This window comes from Perca fluviatilis, chromosome 17 (assembly GCF_010015445.1).
Source record: "Perca fluviatilis chromosome 17, GENO_Pfluv_1.0, whole genome shotgun sequence".
Classification (NCBI taxonomy): domain Eukaryota; kingdom Metazoa; phylum Chordata; class Actinopteri; order Perciformes; family Percidae; genus Perca; species Perca fluviatilis.
The window spans coordinates 29,948,729-29,970,980 of NC_053128.1; the positions used below are offsets into that span (position 1 = coordinate 29,948,729).

At 40.7% G+C, this 22,252-nt stretch overlaps 1 protein-coding gene and 1 long non-coding RNA gene across 2 annotated transcripts; both read left to right on the forward strand.

Annotated features, from left to right (window-relative positions):
• The first annotated feature begins 2,723 nt into the window (after positions 1 to 2,723).
• On the forward strand, positions 2,724 to 16,520 carry il1b (interleukin 1, beta). The gene is made up of 6 exons (XM_039779729.1): positions 2,724 to 2,843; positions 12,408 to 12,459; positions 13,028 to 13,217; positions 14,613 to 14,789; positions 15,022 to 15,155; positions 16,238 to 16,520. Exons 1-6 carry the CDS (start codon positions 2,809 to 2,811, stop codon positions 16,451 to 16,453), a joined length of 804 nt encoding a protein of 267 aa, XP_039635663.1. The 5' UTR covers positions 2,724 to 2,808; the 3' UTR covers positions 16,454 to 16,520.
• On the forward strand, positions 7,542 to 9,661 carry LOC120545430. The gene is made up of 2 exons (XR_005636694.1): positions 7,542 to 7,717; positions 9,431 to 9,661. It is a non-coding gene; the product is annotated as an uncharacterized LOC120545430 (long non-coding RNA).
• Positions 16,521 to 22,252: the final 5,732 nt, after the last annotated feature.

A 22,252-nucleotide genomic window follows, 5' to 3' on the forward strand; every position in this document is an offset into this window, starting at 1 on the left:
GGTGTCGTGAGTGATAGTACATTTTCGGACTTTAGTTCACACCTCTCAGTATATGTCACTTGTGGTTTGTGTAAAGGTTGAGGTTTATGAAAAATGGATTCATCTCATCTTCTCTCTCATCTGTGTTTTCTCTCAACATTTTCCATTACATCATGTAACCAACTGATCTCGTCTAGAAACTCGAGGTGGTTTTTTCTGGGTAAAATGATCTCATGTTTACCGGGAACATCCAGAACAAAACCACATTTCCTCACACCAACCACATCACCTGCAGCAGTGATCAGCGAGAAGAGTGTTTAACAACAGTGAAACTATTTACGTGAACTACAGTGAACCGGCAGCTAACTGCCATTCAAAATATTAATTTATGAGAACATCTTTTTTCAAACTGTTGCACCCCAGCGACCTACAACTTGAAAGTGAACAAGAACTCGTAATTACGATACCTCTGATATGACTTGAAAAGCTGCACGGGACTAAATAGCTCTACCGTGCAGTATATGAACAGTGTTGCCCCTTTATTTCATCATCAACTGCTTTGGGGGGGCGGGGGCTGTTTGCTTTACACCATGAAAAGTTGTCAGAAAACAGCCTTGTTTTTTAGCTTCATGGCAGTGTACTTTCCAGCTGATCCAAGAGGCTTATTAAAGAGTTTATTTAGCTTAAGAAGGAGAGTTTCCTCAACCCATAAAGGAAGACTTCATCCTTCAGTTTATCACAAACATTCAACACCAACACATCTGGAGATACGTGGTTTTCCCTGGACAGGAAGGGGAGGAAACACTGTCATCTGAAAAGTAACTAAAGCTGTCAGACAAATGTAGTGGAGTACAAAGTACAATATTTACCTCTGAGATGTAGAGGAAGTATAAAGTAGCAGAAAGTGGAAACACTCAAGTAAAGTACTTTGAATTTGTACTTAAGTAACTAAAGGATGTTTTATTTTTATTTTTTTGTGGTATAACCTTCACTCTAATGAAATTTACACTCGTTCAAGTTAACTTAAAGGGCTACGCCACTGTGTGTTGAAATAGTTCTTATCACGGTCTCCTCTAGCTGTAGATAGGTGGGGTCTCCTCTAGCTGTAGATAGGTGGGGTCTCTCCTAGCTGTAGATAGGTGGGGTCTCCCCTAGCTGTAGATAGGTGGGGTCTCCTCTAGCTGTAGATAGGTGGGGTCTCCCCTAGCTGTAGATAGGTGGGGTCTCCTCTAGCTGTAGATAGGTGGGGTCTCCCCTAGCTGTAGATAGGTGGGGTCTCCTCTAGCTGTAGATAGGTGGGGTCTCCTCTAGCTGTAGATAGGTGGGGTCTCCTCTAGCTGTAGATAGGTGGGGTCTCCTCTAGCTGTAGATAGGTGGGGTCTCCTCTAGCTGTAGATAGGTGGGGTCTCCCCTAGCTGTAGATAGGTGGGGTCTCCTCTAGCTGTAGATAGGTGGGGTCTCCCCTAGCTGTAGATAGGTGGGGTCTCCTCTAGCTGTAGATAGGTGAGGTCTCCTCTAGCTGTAGATAGGTGGGGTCTCCTCTAGCTGTAGATAGGTGGGGTCTCCTCTAGCTGTAGATAGGTGGGGTCTCCTCTAGCTGTAGATAGGTGGGGTCTCTTCTAGCTGTAGATAGGTGGGGTCTCTTCTAGCTGTAGATAGGTGGGGTCTCCTCTAGCTGTAGATAGGTGGGGTCTCCTCTAGCTGTAGATAGGTGGGGTCTCCTCTAGCTGTAGATAGGTGGGGTCTCCCCTAGCTGTAGATAGGTGGGGTCTCCTCTAGCTGTAGATAGGTGGGGTCTCCTCTAGCTGTAGATAGGTGAGGTCTCCTCTAGCTGTAGATAGGTGAGGTCTCCTCTAGCTGTAGATAGGTGGGGTCTCCTCTAGCTGTAGATAGGTGGGGTCTCCTCTAGCTGTAGATAGGTGAGGTCTCCTCTAGCTGTAGATAGGTGAGGTCTCCTCTAGCTGTAGATAGGTGGGGTCTCCTCTAGCTTTAGATAGGTGGGGTCTCCTCTAGCTGTAGATAGGTGGGCCAACGCATTTTTTGCACATGCATTGTTTTAGTCCGGTGCAACACTGGCAGCGCCACCGCTAGTTAGCTTAGCGTAGTGAATGGAATCCTATGTTGCCGGTTAGCATGTTGTGAGTAAAAGTGAGCCAACAAAAGACAAAAAAAACCAACCTAATTACTTGCACTGAGACAAAAAATGCGTTGGCCCACCTATCTACAGCCAGGGTAGACCGTGATAAGACCTGTTTCAACAAACGGTGGAGTATCCCTTTAAGATAAGATAAGCCTTTACTGTCTCCTATAGGAGAAATTCATCTTGGGCATTCAAGAGAAACAGAATGGTGACACATCGTGCATAAACACCCAATAAAAATACAGTTAACCTACATATAAACATAATCATACATTATCTCATCCAATGCTTCAATGCACATCTAATAAACCTCACACAATATGCCCCCCCTCCCACCTCCCTCCTACCTTTCCTCACAATCACAATCACAGAAGAGAAGCCACAACACATCCTCCTCCTCGTACTGCACTTCATTTTCATAACGATTGCACACAATAACTTCTGTATTGCACTGTTGAAGTGTGCCTTCATGTGGTTCCGGATGCCATTGTGAGTGAAAGTTAACGTGTGAAGCCACGTGTGTGTGTTTCTTGTTGTAGGTTGTGGCTTCACGCAGGGGCTATAAAGAGAAGGCGCCCAGACTGAGACTTTCTCAGTCATCCTGCGGGTCGGACGAGGCTATACGCTGGCAGCTTCGGTGAAATCAGAAATCATTCATATTTCATCTTCAAACTGCTTACATCGAGACGATGTGTGACTTCGACCTGTCTCAAGCTTTGGATGGGTAAGTGGTTGGAGCCTAAAGTTACATTGTTATGATTTACTTCAAATGCTTCACAAAAAAAATAAAAAAATAAAACAGAAATACTTGATGTGTTTAGAGCAGTCTTGTATAAAGTACCGGAAAGCAATAATTAAGTTAAAGTACAAGTATGTTACCGGAAAATGACTTTTGTAGAAGTTTAAGTCACCTTTTAGAATATTACTTGAGTAAAAAGTCTTAAAGTATCTGATATTTACTGTACTTCAGAAAAAAAAAGAACTTTTCTGATATTAAATGTACTTCATTATTAGAAGTAAAAGTACAACAAAAAAAAGAACATTGATTATGAACTGTATTGTGGCTTCCCTATAGTGAAGCATAATACTCGGGGGTTCCCACTTCTTAAACTTAAAATTTAAAGTCTGACATCCACAAAGAGAAAACAGAAACAGAATAAAAAAATAATTTTTAAGCATCTTTCACTCAAACGTACAAAAAACATTTCTTACAAATATGGCCACAGGTGTGTAACAAATTTCTTCTGATTTCATTTTGCAGTACGGAAGATGCTTAGGGGAAATGTATCGGAGTAAAAGTATACATTCTATTTAGGAAATGTAATGGAGTAAAAGTAAAGTGTACATTTCCAGAAATGTACACATGGTTAAAAGTTTGGGGTCACTTAGAAATGTCCACTCCATTATAGACAGAATACCAGCTGAGATCAGTTGCATTGTGTTTTTAACCAGGGCAGCAGTTTTCAGATTACATTATGTGTTTACATAATTGCAAAAAGGTTCTCGACTGTTGTAGAAAGAAGTGGCTGATCTTTAATGCAATATCTACATTGCCCATTATCAGCAACCATTCATCCAACGGTCCAAAGGCAACTTCTGTTTACTAATCTGATATCATTTTAAAAGGCTAACTGAGAAAACACTGGAGAACTCTTTTGCAATTATGTAAGCACATCATGTAATCTGAAAACTGCTGCCCTGGTTAAAAAAACAATGCAACTGATCTCAGCTGGTATTCTGTCTGTAATGGAGTGAAATGGACATTTCTAAGTGACCCCCAAACGTTTGACCGGTAGTGTAAATAACGAATGACCCTACGTGAAAATTCTACGGACGTACAGGGTAACAAAGTATTTGTTTTCGTTGCAGTTCTGGTTAAGAGGAGCGAGAAATCTGTGTTTAAGTGTTTTATCTGCACGTGTGAAGCTGAAAGCAGGATTTCCTGGAAATAATTTGCAAACAGCGGTACATCCTGACTGAAAAGGGAACAGCTCCAGTCTGTCTGGCGACCTGTTTCACTTCTCTCATGTACCTTGAACATGTGTTAGCAGTGGTGGTGCAATGTAACTAAGAACCTGTATTCATTTACTTTGAAGTACTTTACTTGAGTATTTCCATGTTTTGCTCCTTTATACCTGTACTCCTCTACATCTCAGAGGGTAATATTGTACTCTGTACGCCACTACATTTGTCTGACAGCTTTAGTTACCTTTCAGATGACAGTTTTTTCTCCCCTTCCTGTCCAGTGAAAAACAGGTATCTCCCATAGCCTGTATAATATTAATGGATAAAGCATCCGGTTCGGTAAAGTGCTGCAAATGCAGAAGTGCCTTAAACCTGCATCCTATCTGAACTCCAGCAGGGGGAGAGAAGTGTGGTTGCAAAAGGTGGTCGGTTTCTGTAGAAGTCTATAGCCGCTTTCCGACCAAGTAGTTACAGGAACGTAGTTTTAGGAAAAGTCCACTTCTACTAACTACTCTCCCTCAAAACAGTTTTTTCCATTTGCATTCGCACTGGCCAAGTGGCCACAGGGAGTATAGGAGGGGTAAGGGAGGGATGCAACCACGGCAACGGTCTTTATAGCGTTAAAATCAGAAAACAAATACACCGTGCGTGCGTGCGTGCGTGCGTGCGTGCGTGCGTGCGTGCGTGCGTGTGTGTGTGTCCGGTCTGAGAGACCTCCAGCTCACAGCGGGGTCTCTGAGCAGGACTGGCCCAGCGACGAGCCAGCGGCCGGGGCAGACGCCTGCTGGCTGTCTCCTCACTTCATGGAGCTTCTCAACTCCGAAAACTTTGACGCAAATTGTCAATTCGGCATCATTTTTCGCAATAATGCCTATATTTGAAATCTAAACAGTTCATTTCTCGCCTAAAACGTTATCAGATGTGAATTTGTCTCAGGACGCTGTCTGATCTCACTTTTATGTTGATTTTATTTTATTTTATTTTACTTTATTTTACTGTATTTAACTTGAGAATGTTTTTATGTTACATATTGTCTGTGTTGTGAAGCAACGGATGTGGCACTGTGTCCAAGACAAATTTCCCCTCGGGGACAATAAAGTGTATTCTATTCTATTCTATTCTAATTTAGTGATGAATAAGATGGCGAAAATTGTTAAAATCATCCCGTTGTTGGTCTGTCTGTACCGGAAACCTGACCCTCGGTGACCTATAGGTCCCAATGCTGAAAGGGGAACAGCGAAAAGAGGCTGACCTGAAGTAGGAGCTGGAAGAGTTACAGGAACTGTGGCCAGAGGAACTTCAAAATCCCCAAATTGGTCCGGTCACAACATGAGATATGTTCTAGGAACTGCAAAAATCCCTCCGATCGGAAAGCTGCTAATGAGAAAGTGATCCACTTCTCATTTTTATAATGAGCTTATGGTCTCAATCGCTAGTTTTAAGTCTTCTGCAACACAGCATGATGTTCATTCTTTGAATTATGGTCTTGTTGATTTTAAAATCGGTGATAAAGCTGGGGGTGTTTTAGGGCGTGTCTATGATGTGATTACCAGTGAAAGTGTGTAACCTAGAGTGTAAGCAGCTCCTCCCTCTCGTCTAAATTCCTCACATCCCCAACCAGGATGGCTGCGCCTGTAACGGCAAACTCGACGAATCACAGCAGAGCTCCACAAACCAAATGGGTGACGTCACACATGCTCTGTCCACTAATATTATACAGTCTATGGTATCTCCAGATGCGTTAATGTTGAATGTCTGTAATAATCTGAAGGATGAAGTCTTCCTTTATGTGTTGAGAAAACTCTCCTCCTTCTTAAGATAAATAAAGTCTTTAAAAAAGCCTCTTGGATCAGCTGGAAAATGCACCGAGCTGCTACGAGTAGCTTTTTCATGCAAAAATGGCAGAAAATGCTGTTTTTAGCCTCTCTTATTTGGAGATTTCCTGCTTCTCTCGGTTGGAAATTAGGAATAAATTGAATATGTTTGGGTTTTGAACTGCCAAAACAAGACGTTTAAAGACATCACCTTGGACTTTTTAGAAACCGGGATGGGCAGTCTTCATTATTTTCTGACATTTTAAAGATGTAAATAATCGTAAGTTGCAGCCCTAATTGTCACAAAGCTGAAAACGGGGCTGTTTTTCTGACACCCTGAAAAGTTTAAAAACCTTTTTATCGAATGTGACCAGTTTCACTGCAAACCGCTAATTAGCTTATAACGCTAGCTGTCGGGGCAGAGGCTAAAATAAAAAGAAATCAGTATTTCTACACCACTAACAAAGCTCAAAATATCACCACACTTCCATGGTAGCATAATGAGGGTCCCTATATGTAAACAGAAGCATTGAGAACTTTGTAAGTGTACAGACAGTTTATTTGAAAGATAGTTTTTAAAGACAGTAGCGTTCACGTGTACAAACAGGCGCCATCTTGGGAAAACAGTCACAACCAGTCGAACGACGAACGCTGTGCTTGAGCTAGGTTGCTAAAATGATCGTTTTGAGCCCTGTTAGTGGTGTAGAAATAGCGATTTCTTTTTACTTTACCCTCTGCCCCGACAACTAGCGTTATAAGCTAATCAGCGGTTTGCGTCATCTTGTTTCAAGCTAGAGACACATTTGATTAGCATGAAAACATATCCCAGAGAACGGTCGACTCGGTACACACACGTTATTAACCCCTTGGTTCATTTTGCACCGGAATTGTCCTTTAAAATGAGCACAACCTTAAAGTGCCCATATTATGAAAAAAACACTTTTTCTGGGATTTGGGGTGTTCTTTTGTGTCTCTGGTGCTTCCACACACATACAAACTTTGAAAAAAATCCATCCATGCTGTTCTGAGTGAGATACGGTTTCTGAATGTGTCCTGCCTTCAGTCTCCTGGTGAGCGGTTCAAAATCGGCCTGAGCTGGCTAACCACAACCGTTAGCTCGTAGCGTTAGCCGGCTAATGCTAGCGTTAGCCGGCTAACGCTAACGCTAGCATGCTACGTCGTTCTCAATAGCAAAGCACTGCTACAACACACACAAGTTCACCATAATCTACAAAAGAACTACTTACATGTGCGCCCTCATTTAGAAGTCTCCCAGCTAATCCTGCCTTGTAACCATAGACTGTATATTATTAGTGGACAGCCCATCCGGTTTCGCAAAGTGCTGCAAATGCGGAAGTGCCTTAAAGCTGCATTCTATCTGAATTCCAGCAGGGGGCGACACGTGCGGTTGCAAAAGGAGGTCGGTTTCTGTAGAAGTCTATGAGAAAGTGACCCACTTCTCACTTGATTTATTACCTCAGTTCACATTTTCTTGAAGAGTTTATGGTCTCAATCGCTAGTTTTAAGTCTTCTGCAACACAGAATGATGTTCATTTTTTGAATTATGGTCTCGTTGATTTTAAAATCGGCGATAAAGCAGGGGGTGTTTTAGGGCGTGGCTATGATGTGATTGACAGTTCGCGGTCTGTCAATCATGACAGAGGTTTAGCAAAGCTTATCCAAGGCACGTCAACTTCATTTTGGAGTTTGACCAGCTTTCTTCGTAGTGACTGTGACACTTTGGTCGCCTAATAATGTCTTGTTCAGCGTTCGGTTGGACGACAAGACACTCAAAGGAGTCGGCAGTTCAGTTTTTCTGGTAAGTAACGTTAATTTTTTTAAATACTGTTTTTCGTTAGCGAACGTTAGCATCCCAATTAATATCAGTTTGCTAGCTAGATTGCACCTTGCTAACCAAGCTAGAGGGCTAACGTTATGCAGACCTTATAAACGGATTCAAATATATATTTAACGTTACAGTCATATACAGTAGCTATGCATAACGGTCTCGCCGGCGATCTATTTTTAACCATATGTGGTGTTATTGCTAATCGATGCGCATGCCTCCCTAACCCGCAAGCTAACACTACCATTACATGTAATGGTAGCTAATGTTAGCTTAAAATCAAAGCCTGATATAGTTAATGCTATGGTGCAAAATCATATTAAACCCTATATTCGCACGGGATTAGAATACTTTTTGGACTGCGTGTGATTTAGAAATTACCCCCTCACATCTGAGTTTCGTGTGGCGCATTCGCACAGGACAAGCAGAGACCGCTTTTACTTGAATATACTGAAATATATGTTCCTGCCCGAGAGTTGGGCAACGTTACCCGGAGGTGCCCGAAGGACAGGCACATAATATCATCCCCGCCACAGCGGCACCCACACAGCATCACCGTCACCCACACAGCATCACCGTCACCCACACAGCATCACCGTCACCCACACAGCATCACCCTCACCCACACAGCATCACCCACACAGCATCACCGTCACCCACACAGCATCACCGTCACCCACACAGCATCACCGTCACCCACACAGCATCACCGTCACCCACACAGCATCACCGTCACCCACACAGCATCACCGTCACCCACACAGCATCACCGTCACCCACACAGCATCACCGTCACCCACACAGCATCACCGTCACCCACACAGCATCACCCTCACCCACACAGCATCACCCTCACCCACACACCCACACAGCATCACCGTCCCCACACACCCACACAGCATCACCGTCACCCACACAGCATCACCGTCACCCACACACCCACACAGCATCACCGGCACCCACACAGCATCACCGTCACCCACACACAGCATCACCGTACCACACAGCATCACCGTCACCCACACAGCATCACCGTCACCCACACAGCATCACCGTCACCCACACGCATCACCGTCACCCACACAGCATCACCCTCACCCACACAGCATCACCCTCACCCACACAGCATCACCCTCACCCACACACCCACACAGCATCACCGTCACCCACACACCCACACAGCATCACCGTCACCCACACAGCATCACCGGCACCCACACAGCATCACCGTCACCTCACCCTCGGACAAAGCTGCGGGGGAACGCGTAGACTCGGAGACGGAGGTCTCCGGGCGGGGCAGTGGGCCAGAATATGCGTTGATGCTGTTACACTGATGTCTTTCTTCCACTTACTGTAGTTGTGTCTGCTAATCTATTTCAAGACCTTCTGTCAGCACATTAGTCTGTTTTAAGATGAGTCACATACATGTTACAATCTATATTTACAAGTGCTGTTTATTACCAAAATGTACATATCATTAAAAAAGTGTTGCGTACAATACACATTGTCTAAGATAAATTTGACATGTAGGAGTATGTTTACTTAATACGGCATGTCCTCAACTGAAGCATAGATTCATGTACAAGCGCATATATTAATATAATTCATTGTTATCTACCATGCCTTAACTACATGTTTGTCTATTACAAACATTTGCCTGTCCTTATCCTTTCTCTTGTGCCTCAGCTGCCATTGGAACCTGACTCCTGCTACCGCTTCACTCCTGCCATCCACCGGAGCAGACAGCCACCCCCACTGGACCCCCCCCCCACCACTAGCCGGCCTACTGTCTTCCTCTGACGGACCCGCTCCTTCCCAGAAACCACCGACCCGTTCTCCATCCTGGAAACTTTGACGTGCTTTTCCCCCCTCAGAAACCTGGACTTGATACTTCAAAATAAAACCTGTTAATTCACACTGCGTTTTGTTCACCATTCAAACCTAAAAGTTAGCACTTTAGAAATATGTGTAAGGCATATAATTGAGATATTTTATGTATAGGATTAAACTGTTAGAATTAGATATTGACATTGCATGTCCTTGTATGGTTTTTTGTTGTCATACTTTAAAAATGTCAGTGCAGTAAATATAAGGTACATTGATTTAATTATTACATTGAATAAGTTGTTTATTTTTTCTTTGCACTTTGTGATCATACTTTTGTTATAATGAATTTACAATAACCCTACACAGATTAAACAGCACCTAGTGCATTTTCAATTACCTACTAAACACTTGACTAGGTATTTGAAATATATTCAAATATATAAATTAATCTAAAAGGATTTTGGTGAAGTGTTTTCATGGTGATTAAAATTGACAAGTACATAAAGACAGCACAAACTACATTTTGCTGATCCTTTGTCAACATTCAAGTATGGTAACATTTAAGAAATCATTTTTGTTGATTAAAGCCCAAATAGACACTTTTAATCAATTACAAATTCTATCAAATTACCAATGTCTTGTATGACTACAATACTGTATGTTCCTATAGTCACTTCAGAAAAACAACAAATGTAGCTTTAGAAAGACCTTTATTTCACAGTGAAATGGGCATTAACTTCAAAAACTACATAAACCACAAACACTGGCAATATTTTTAACATGTTTAAAGTGATGAATTAATTAATGTAGTTCACCTTTTACAATCCAGTGTAAATTCCACACATAAATCACTGCTGAGGGTCAAGGTAAAGGCAAACTTCACTGTCACAAGTGAATTCATAATAAAAAGAGGTAGTTGAATCACTAGTGCCACATTGTTAATTACAGTAGAAATGGTTGACATTACAAACCACAATATAAAAATATAGCTTAACATATACAGCTTAAAGCACTTGTGCAGCACTGTTCAGTCAAGTCCAAATGCCTGGGTAAAGAAATAAAAGCTGCCTTTACAATTACAGTGAGCATAGTGTGACAGTCTGTTGGTTGTCTGTAATGCACAGTGGAAAAAGAAAAGTAACTATTACTTAATTCTGAGGAATTGGGTTGGGTGCACATGCCATCGCGTGGCTCTCCACACTCCTATTTTCGGAAAGAAAGAAAAGAACAATTTCCATTTGAGCCCCTCATAGTTAAATATATATGCACACTAGCATGTAACTGTACTTCATTAATTATCTAGGAGAATACAGATGAATTAACAACAGTGTATTGTTCTTTAGTGTAACTTTAAGTCAGTTAAATGATCTTATTTCTGTTAACATAGCTCTTAAAAGCATGTAAAGGCAGTAGCAAGACTTTATCGGTGCTTTATGGTTATTACAGTTAGCCAAACGTTCTAATAAACTTGGTTAAACATTTGCTAATAGTTAGCGTTAGATAATGATAAGCATTGACAATCACCGTTTAGTAGCTAAACTTCAATTTGCAGTAAATTAACGTTAGCATGTTTTACCATAAGGCTGCTAGCGTTAGACAATTTACATGGTAACATCAGATACATTTACTTTACAATATGACTCCTCTTATATGACTATGGGACAAAGATATATTTAAAAACCTAGCAAAGCTAAATCTTACCTTGAATTATGTATGCTAGCTTTCAGCAGAAGTTGCATCCAGATTGCCAGTGAACGTGTGTGCGTAACGTGAGGTGGAAGCAGCGTTGCTAACTCAAAGAAAAAGAAATACAGTCAGATACCGCCCAACTGTCTACGGCTCCTCCCTCACTCCTCCTTCGAGTCTAAAAACGTCACATCCGCAACCATGATGGCTGCGCCCATAAACGCAAACTCGACGACTCATATCAGCTCTCCACAAACCAATGGGTGACGTCACACATGCTCTGTCCATTAATATTAACAGTCTATGCTTGTAACTGACCAAAGTTGAAGAAACAGGCTTTCTTTTACTGTCTCTAGAGTTAGCTAGCTGACATGATCTACATCTGAGCTACTGCGCATGTGCGAGTGCAATCAAAGATAGTACAGAAGAAGAAGATGAAAAGAGGTCTCACTCTGTAGCTAAAACAGAAACCAGGTGAAAAGAGGATCTGCAGCAGTGAGAGAGAGCTGTGCAGTACAACAAAAATATGGTGTTTTTGGAAAATTAAACCATGTAAACCTATTCTGGTAAAACCTTAAAATACAGTTATGAACCTGAAAATAAGTATAATATGGGCGCTTTAAACATCTGCAGCAGTGAAATGCAACTTAAACATTAATGCAGCGGTAATATTAATCCAGAAACAGACAGAAGAAGAGATAAACACTGACAGGGAACATTTCACTGCAACATACCTTTTACTTGTAGTACTGGAACTACAGCCGATACATACTTTTTACTTCAATAAGGTTTTGAATGCAGGACTTGTACTTGTAGTGGAGTATTTTCACAGTGTGTATTAACTTCAGTAATGGATCTGAATACTTCTTCCACCGCTGTAAACTGGGCTTGCTAAAATTAACTAATTACCATGGCGACCTGTAATCTGCGAAAGATAAATTCCGCCGAATTGTCCGCAGATTTTTATACAATCCCCTCAATGTTGAACCCAAGTTACGCCCTTGGTCTGCTGATTACAGCTTTACGTCACTAAGTACTGGACTCACGTGCATATTAATGAAAGAAATCGAAGCCTAGCAACTGTGATTTAACATTTAGTTATTTTATATATATATATATATACTATTTATTTATCTGTTTTGTATTTCAGCTCACCGGACTGTGATGAGTCAGGATTTGAGTCCTGCTGCTTTGACACAACGGTAAGTCAAATTATTTATTTATTAGAGGCCGTGCCGGCAGTAACTCACTTCCTCTCGTATTCTCACTTTCAGATGTCATTATCTGATATTATAAAGAATATATGTGAGACGAGAATGTTTGTATGTATGAATACATGTATTTAACAGGGATCAAGGCAAGGGCTTAACTTTGTACAGTAACTCCCCCAACCACCCCCCAGTAAATTACACCTATGGATCAAGGTTTTTTTGGCCCTTTTGAGCCCATTAATACCTATACCTATCTAATGCTAAATATGTACTTGAATATTGGATTAAATATGCATGACACAAAATAAAATGAAATATAACAGATGCAACTTCGTATTTAGACACACCTTATTTTTCACAAGCTCCTTGATTTAAAAACAGAAGGTAATTTAAAATATATATTTACTCATGTTGGCACAGGGTGAATAATTACTCTGGGCGAATTTCACATTAAAAAAAACAGCGACTTTATGCAATAATTATTTTTGCCCCGATCTTTTAGACATCTGGGAAGCAAAAGTTGCATTACGTGTGTGTGTCTGTGTGTGTGTGCCCGCAGGACGTTCAGGATGAGTTCTTCCCACTCGACGAGGGACTGAACATGTTGGTTAGCCGCAATCGGAAGACCATGCAGTCTGTGGCTAACCTGCTGCTGGCGGTGAACAGGATGAAGAAGTCCCTGACGCGCTGCGACAGCGAGCTCAGCGACGAGGAGCTCTGCAGCGCCATCATGGAGAGCCTGGTGACCGGTGGGTAACGACAGAACGCACTTTTTCACATCCTTAAACGTTAGAGACGAAGGTGAAACCAGAACTTCCAGGTTCTGTTTCCCCAAGTAAGAAAACCTCATTCATAATCCCACTGACATCTGTAACGATTACAATAACTTGCTTCCCATCACAGACTGCACGTAGCATCAGTGGTGTCACCCATTGTTGTTCCCTGGACACAAACCACTGAGAGCCATTAAAAAGAAATAAATGATTATACATTATAGTTCTGTTAATGATCGTGGTGCTGCAGCCCCAGAATGGGATTAGTAGGCTATAGTTTACTTTTTTGCCCGCAGGATTGCACCTAAATGAAATTATAGGCCTAGGTGTAATACAATTCCAGTTTTCACCAGTAATATTATAAGTTAACTGTGATTAAATATGAAATTAATACACTGTTAATGTGTACGCATTGACTCGAGCAGCAATTTTCTCCCACACCAATTCTCTCGCTTTTGCAGCTTTTTTGGTTGTCTGTTGTCAGGGGCCAGGGAGAGATGCCTACGATTTGAGACAAAAATGAAATCGCGCTGAAACCATGCAGGAACTCATAGTGCACCTTTGAGGGTGCTTAATGCGTCGTATCGGACGCAGACAGACACTCTCCAAGCGTCCGTATTTTAAGAGTTCGGAGTAGAGCTGGGCAATATATTGATATTATATCGATATCGTGATATGAGACTAGATATCGTCTTAGATTTTGGATATCGTAATATGACATAAGTGTCTTTTCCTGGTTTTAAAGGCTGCATTACGGTAAAGTGATGTCATTTTCTGACCTTACCAGACTGTTGTAACTGTTCTATTATTCGCCTTTACCCACTTAGTCATTATGTCCACATTACTGATGGTTATTTATCAAAAATCTCATTGTGTAAATATTTTGTGAAAGCACCAATAGTCAACACTACAATATCGTTGCGGTATCGATATCGAGGTATTTGGTAAAAAATATCGTGATATTTGATTTTGTCCATAGTTCGGAGCATAGACAGTAAGTATAGTATAAGTTTGGAGTTCGTCCCAGATGTAGGTTATTGATTATAGATGTCTACGATGCTCACAAATCACAAAAAGGTTTCAATTTCAATTTGTACTGAGAATATGGAAAGTAAAACTCCAGGAACACGCTACATTTTTTTTCAGAAAGAACAATGAAAGAAATGCAGAATGAGAGATTACGTTGAAAGCTGGTTTGTTGTGTTTTTTGGAACACTCTTGAAAAAGAGATTTTTTATCTCAATGAGTCTCTTCCTGGTTAAATAAAATGTAAAATAATAATAATTAAAAAAACAAACAAAAAAAAAACCTAGCAGCCCGGGATGAGACATCCTGACTCCTTCTCTAACATCTGGCTCCATCTCTCCATAGTAACACTCGTCACGACGACGGAGGCTTCGTCCACGGGCATGAAGAGAATATTCCAGCGTCTCAACAGCGATCCTCTGTGCACGCTGTGTGACCATTCACAGAAATACATCGTCCAGGCGTCAGGGGGGTTAAAACTGCAGGCCGTGACTCTGCAGGGAGGAAACGGCGACAAGAAAGGTACTCAAAGTACATTTACTTTTAGTGTTTTCATTGTTATGCAACTTTATACTGTAATTTACACTTTATATCTCATAATTTATACTTTTATTCCCATGTTGACCTTTTCTCTTATAATTTATACTTTATGTACTTCTCTCAGATGGAAATATTGTACTTTTACTGCACTGTTTGACACTCCTGTTTAGATTAAAAAATATCTACTGTGTTAAAATCTGTTTTTCCCGGTCAGTGAACTTCAAGTTGTCGCGGTACATGACTCCGAACGTCTCGGCTGGTGAAGTAGGGGCCGTGGTCCTGTCCATCACCAACAAGCTGCACATGTCCTGCTGCATGAAGGACGGGAAGGCTGTGCTCAATCTGGAGGTAACACACACACACACACACACACACACACACACACACACACACACACACATACATACCCCACACACACACACACACACACACACACACCACGGATGTATGTCGTACACACGCACACACACGGACACACACACACACACACACACACGGATGTATGTACACGCACGCACACACACGGACACACACACACACAAAGATGTATGTACACGCACGCACACACACAGACACACACACGGACACACACACACGTATGTACACACACGTACACACACACACAAACGGATATGAGAGGCCGTATAAGAGGTAATTTATGAGAGGATGCATACTCGTACACACACACACACACACACACACACACACACACACAAAAACATGTACACACACGGACACAAAGATGTATGTACACGCACGCACACACACACACACACACACACACACACACACACACACACACACGGATGTATGTACACACACGTACACACACACAAAAACACGGACACATACATGCACACACCACGGATGTATGTCCACGCAGCGCACCACGGACACACACATGTACACACACACACACACACACAACACGTATTTACACACACGTACACACACACACACACACGTACACACACACACACACACACACGTACACACACACACACACAAACGTATGTACACACATACACACACACACACACACACACACACAAACACGGATGCATACTCGCACACACACACACGTACATACACACACACACACACACACACACATGTATGTACACACGACACACACACACATACACACACGTACACACACACAAAAACACGGACGCATGCTCGTGCACACACACACACACACACACACACACACACACACACACACAAAAACGGACGCATGCTGCGTTACACACACACACACACACACACACACACACACACACACACACACACACACACACACACACACACACACACACACACACACACACACAAAAACACACGTACGCACGCTGTACACACACACACACACACACACACACACACCCAGAGAAGGAACGAGACACATTTTCTCTCCGTCTGTCCGGCAGGAACGCAGCAAGGAGGATTTAAAAAAGATCAGCGCCGACGGAGACATGGACCGGTTCCTCTTCTACAAGAGGACCACGGGGATGTCTCTGAACACGTTCGAGTCGGTCCGGTGCAGAGGCTGGTTCATCAGCACTTCCTACGAGGCCGAATACCAGCCGGTGGAGATGTGTGAACGGGACGCCAGCCGCCGCCTCACCCACTTCAAAGTTATCTGAAAAGTATATTGCTGTTAAACAGTTTGAATGTATCCAGAATTATGCAAAGATATATAGTGTATCTGAAGTCTCTTTTATATAGGCCTTAGTGGTCCCCTAATACTGTATCTGAAGTCTCTTTTATATAGGCCTTAGTGGTCCCCTAATACTGTATCTGAAGTCTCTTTTATATAGACCTTAGTGGTCCCCTAATACTGTATCTGAAGTCTCTTATATTAGTGGTCCCCTAATACTGTATCTGAAGTCTCTTTTATTAGCTTAGTGGTCCCCTAATACTGTATCTGAAGTCTCTTTAGTGGTCCCCTAATACTGTATTTGAAGTCTCATTAGTGGTCCCCTAATACTGTATTTGAAGTCTCTTTCCTTAGTGGTCCCCTAATACTGTATTTGAAGTCTCTTTTAGACAGTGGTCCTCAATACTGTATCTGAAGTCTCTTTTTAGTGGTCCCCCAATACTGTATCTGAAGTCTCTTTAATTAGTGGTCCCCTAATACTGTATCTGAAGTCTCTTTTTATATACTTAGTGGTCCCCAATACTGTATCTGAAGTCTATTTTATAGGCTTAGTGGTCCCCCTAATACTGTATCTGAAGTCTCTTTTATATACTTAGTGGTCCCCTAATACTGTATTTGAAGTCTCTTTTATAGCTTAGTGGTCCCCTAATACTGTATTTGAAGTCTCTTATATAGGCTTAGTGGTCCCCTAATACTGTATCTGAAGTCTCTTTATTAGTGGTCCCCAATACTGTATCTGAAGTCTCTTTTTAGTGGTCCCCTAATACTGTATCTGAAGTCTCTTTAAGTTAGTGGTCCCCTAATACTGTATCTGAAGTCTCTTTTTTAGTAGTGGTCCCCCTAATACTGTATCTGAAGTCTCTTTATGAATTAGTGGTCCCCCAATACTGTATCTGAAGTCTCTTTATATAGACCTTAGTGGTCCCCTAATACTGTATCTGAAGTCTCTTTTTTTAGTGGTCCCCTAATATTGTATCTGAAGTCTATTTTATATAGGCCTTAGTGGTCCCCAATACTGTATCTGAAGTCTCTTATTAGGTTAGTGGTCCCCAATACTGTATCTGAAGTCTCTTTATAGACCTTAGTGGTCCCCTAATACTGTATCTGAAGTCTCTTTTATGCCTTAGTGGTCCTCAATACTGTATCTGAAGTCTCTTTATAACTTAGTGGTCCCCTAATACTGTATCTGAAGTCTCTTTTATAGATTAGTGGTCCCCTAATACTGTATCTGAGTCTCTTTAGCCTTAGTGGTCCCCTAATACTGTATCTGAAGTCTCTTATATAGACCTTAGTGGTCCCCTAATACTGTATCTGAAGTCTCTTTTTAAGCCTTAGTGGTCCCTAATACTGTATCTGAAGTCTCTTTTATATAGACCTTAGTGGTCCTCAATACTGTATCTGAAGTCTCTTTTATATATAGTGGTCCCCTAATTGTATCTGAAGTCTTTTTTATATAGGCCTTAGTGGTCCCTAATACTGTATCTGAAGTCTCTTTATATAGCCTTAGTGGTCCCTAATACTGTATCTGAAGTCTCTTTTATATAGGCTTAGTGGTCCCTAATACTGTATCTGAAGTCTCTTTTATATTTAGTGGTCCCCTAATACTGTATCTGAAGTCTCTTTTTATTAGTGGTCCCCTAATACTGTATCTGAAGTCTCTTTTATAGGCTCAGTGGTCCCCTAATACTGTATCTGAAGTCTCTTTTTATATAGCTTAGTGGTCCCCTAATACTGTATCTGAAGTCTCTTTTATAGGCCAGTGGTCCCCTAATACTGTATCTGAAGTCTCTTTTATATAGCCTTAGTGGTCCCCTAATACTGTATCTGAAGTCTCTTTTATATAGCTAGTGGTCCCCTAATACTGTATCTGAAGTCTCTTTTATAAGGCCTAGTGGTCCCCTAATACTGTATCTGAAGTCTCTTTTTATAGGCCTTAGTGGTCCCCAAAACTGTATCTGAAGTCTCTTTTATATAGATCTTTGTGGTCCCCTAATACTGTATCTGAAGTCTCTTTTATAAGGCCTTAGTGGTCCCCTAATACTGTATCTGAAGTCTCTTTTAACCTTAGTGGTCCCCTAATACTGTATTTGAAGTCTCTTTTATATAGGCTTAGTGGTCCCCCTAATACTGTATCTGAAGTCTCTTTATATGGCTTAGTGGTCCCCCAATACTGTATCTGAAGTCTCTTTTATATAGACTTAGTGGTCCCCTAATACTGTATCTGAAGTCTCTTTTATGAATAGACTTAGCGGTCCCCTAATACTGTATCTGAAGTCTCTTTTATATAGATCTTTGTGGTCCCCTAATACTGTATCTGAAGTCTCTTTTATATAGACCTTAGTGGTCCCTAATACTGTATCTGAAGTCTCTTCTATATAACCTTAGTGGTCCCCAAAACTGTATCTGAAGTCTCTTTTATGATCTTTGTGGTCCCTAATACTGTATCTGAAGTCTCTTTTATATAGACTTTTAGTGGTCCCCAATACTGTATCTGAAGTCTCTTTTACTTAGTGGTCCCCTAATACTGTATCTGAAGTCTCTTTTATATAGACCTTAGTGGTCCCCTAATACTGTATCTGAAGTCTCTTTTATATAGACCTTAGTGGTCCCCTAATACTGTATCTGAAGTCTCTTTTTTATAGACCTTAGTGGTCTCCTAATACTGTATCTGAAGTCTCTTTTATATAGGCCTTAGTGGTCCCCTAATACTGTATCCAGAATTATGCAAAGATATATAGTGTATTTTACATGTATTCTGCTTCGCCACTAGATGGAGCAATCCTCTGTAATGTTCTCTGCAGTGATAACACTCTGCTGATTTCACTAAAAGATAGTTTAACATTATAGTATTTTCAGATAGTTTCACTTTATTTAACTTTATAGTAATTTCAGATATTTAAACTTGTATTTGACTGAATGATTTGGACTAACTGAATGTATCTCCTTTTGATAGGGAAAGTTGTAACAGGATATTCCTTAAAGCTACAGATTTTATATTTGTTATTATTGTTCATTAAGTTCAGGTTATTTTTCTATTTATCTGTCTGTTAACACAAATGTTTTCTGTGGGTTTCGTTTTGTTGATACTGGAAAGACCTGATTCTGTAAAACAAGTCTGAAAGTGTAACGGTGTTAAAATAATATGAAGCGTTGTGCGTTTTGTTGTGTATTTTGTGTGTTTGAATGACATGTTGATACTTGTTTTCGCAAAAACCTATAGTTACTCAGCGCCGCGGTGACTTCCCTGTTCTTTCTTAAAAGGGCAATTATACAGTAAAGACAAAATTAAACACCTTTTTTTTTTTTTTTTTTTTTTTTTTTTTTTTTTTTTTTTTTTTTTTTTTTAAAAAAAAAAAAAAAAAATTTTTTTTTTTTTTTTTTTTTTTTTTTTTTTTCTTTTTTTTTTTTTTTTTTTTTTTTTTTTTTTTTTTTTTTAAAAAAAAAATAAATTTTTTTTTTTTTTTTTTTTTTTTTTTTTTTTTTTTTTTTTTTTTTTTTTTTTTTTTATATTATATAGTATTTTCAGGATAAAACTTGCATTTGTTGGATGTACTAGAACATGTTTACATGCTTTAATGTAGAGCAGGTGTCACCAACACGGTGCCCCCGTGCGGGCACCAGGTGGCCCCCAAGGACCACATGAGTAGCCCTCAGGCCTGTTCTAAAAATGAAAATTGAATATTGATATTATCTGCTTCCCACCTTGTTAAGTCATCGTTGATAATTATTGTGAGAAATCATTAACATGATCAGTGTCTTCACATAGATGAGCATCATTAATCATTAATAATCATATATAACTAAAGGCAAACTGAGCACATTTGTTATTTCAGAAGAGTGTATCAAACTGGTAGCCCTTCGTATGACTCAATACCCATGATAATAATAAATAAATAATTGTTACTCTTATTTTATTATATTACATCCTGTGTGTGTATATATACACATATATTTATACTTATATTGTCTGTTCTGTCAACCTGTTTGTTTAACTTATTTTAGATAATGTGTGACATGCACCTACGACACCAAAACAAATTCCTTGTATGTGTAAAAAAATGTACTTGGCAATAAAGCTTTTCTGATTCTGATGAAGTAGCTCTCAGTTTAGGAAAGGTTGGTGACCCCTGGTGTAGAGGATGGATACCTGACCCGAGCCAGTTCGGACAGATATTTAGAAATGATCTTCGTGTTCGGGTTGGGCTCGGTCACATCAGAGCGATAAGGCATTTTGTTGTAAAATGGTGCTGCGGCTCCCTTCAAGAGAGCTCAGTGTGTGTGTGTGTGTGTGTGTGTGTGTGTGTGTGTGTGTGTGTGTGTGTGTGTGTGTGTGTGTGTGTGTGTGTGTGTGTGGAAAGTGGGCAGAAGAGAGCTAGAGAAAGAGGAAGCAGACGTGTAGATGCGACCGGAGCAGAGTTGGTGGAAAAAGTGTAAGTTTTGTACCCAGTGTGTGCGGTGTCCGATATTAACCCCAGACTGAAAGCCAAGCTCATTCATTTGCTCACCAGAAACAGGATTTTAACCCCGACGTTATTCATTGTATACCGTCAGGCCGAGTCTCCCCTGACCACGGTCGGAAACGAAAGCAATCAGGAAAGGTTAACACATTGAACAATTTAAATTTAAAAACAGTTAACGTGCGCTTGTTGCCCCGCGTGTGCGCCGATGCGCTCATCTGTTGACATTTCCGAATGCCTTCCTACAGTTGCTTAATAAAAGCTTTCCACACAAACAAATCTGTCGTTAGTATGAGAAAAAAAAAGAAGAGATTTTAACTGTGTCGGGCTCAGGCCGGGCTCAGACATAAATATCGTAATGCCTGTCGGACGCGGGCCAGGCTCGGACAGAAAAATGCAGCCCGATCAGCACTCTAGTTTAATGTTACTGCCTGTACCGGTATTCACCCTCTGTAGGAGCGCCGGTCTCTTTAAAGGTCCCGTGACACGGTGCTCTTTGGATGCTTTTATATAGACCTTAGTGGTCCCCTAATACTGTATCTGAAGTCTCTTTTATATAGACCTTAGTGGTCCCCTAATACTGTATCTGAAGTCTCTTTTATATAGACCTTAGTGGTCCCCTAATACTGTATCTGAAGTCTCTTTTATATAGACCTTAGTGGTCCCCTAATACTGTATCTGAAGTCTCTTTTATATAGACCTTAGTGGTCCCCTAATACTGTATCTGAAGTCTCTTTTATATAGGCCTTAGTGGTCCCCTAATACTGTATCTGAAGTCTCTTTTATATAGACCTTAGTGGTCCCCTAATACTGTATCTGAAGTCTCTTTTATATAGACCTTAGTGGACTCCTAATACTGTATCTGAAGTCTCTTTTATATAGACCTTAGTGGTCCCCTAATACTGTATCTGAAGTCTCTTTTATATAGGCCTTAGTGGTCCCCTAATACTGTATCTGAAGTCTCTTTTATATAGACCTTAGTGGTCCCTTAATACTGTATCTGAAGTCTCTTTTATATAGGCCTTAGTGGGGACTATAAGAGGGGACAAGAGGGGGTTGTAAAATACCTTGTAGAAACAGTAGTTTTGGACAGTCAGCTTTTTCCTTGCGTGCTGCCCATACATGGAATACCATACCCACAGAATTAAGGAACATAACATCTATCAAATCCTTCTCCACAGGCATAAAACATTGGCTATTGGCTAATCAAATATGTTCCCATAATACAGAATAATGTGTTTGTGTAGTGGTATAGTTTTATGTATCCAATTTATTTATTATTAGAGCACTGCAGAAGGTGTTGTTTTTGAAGCTTGAAAAGCTATGAA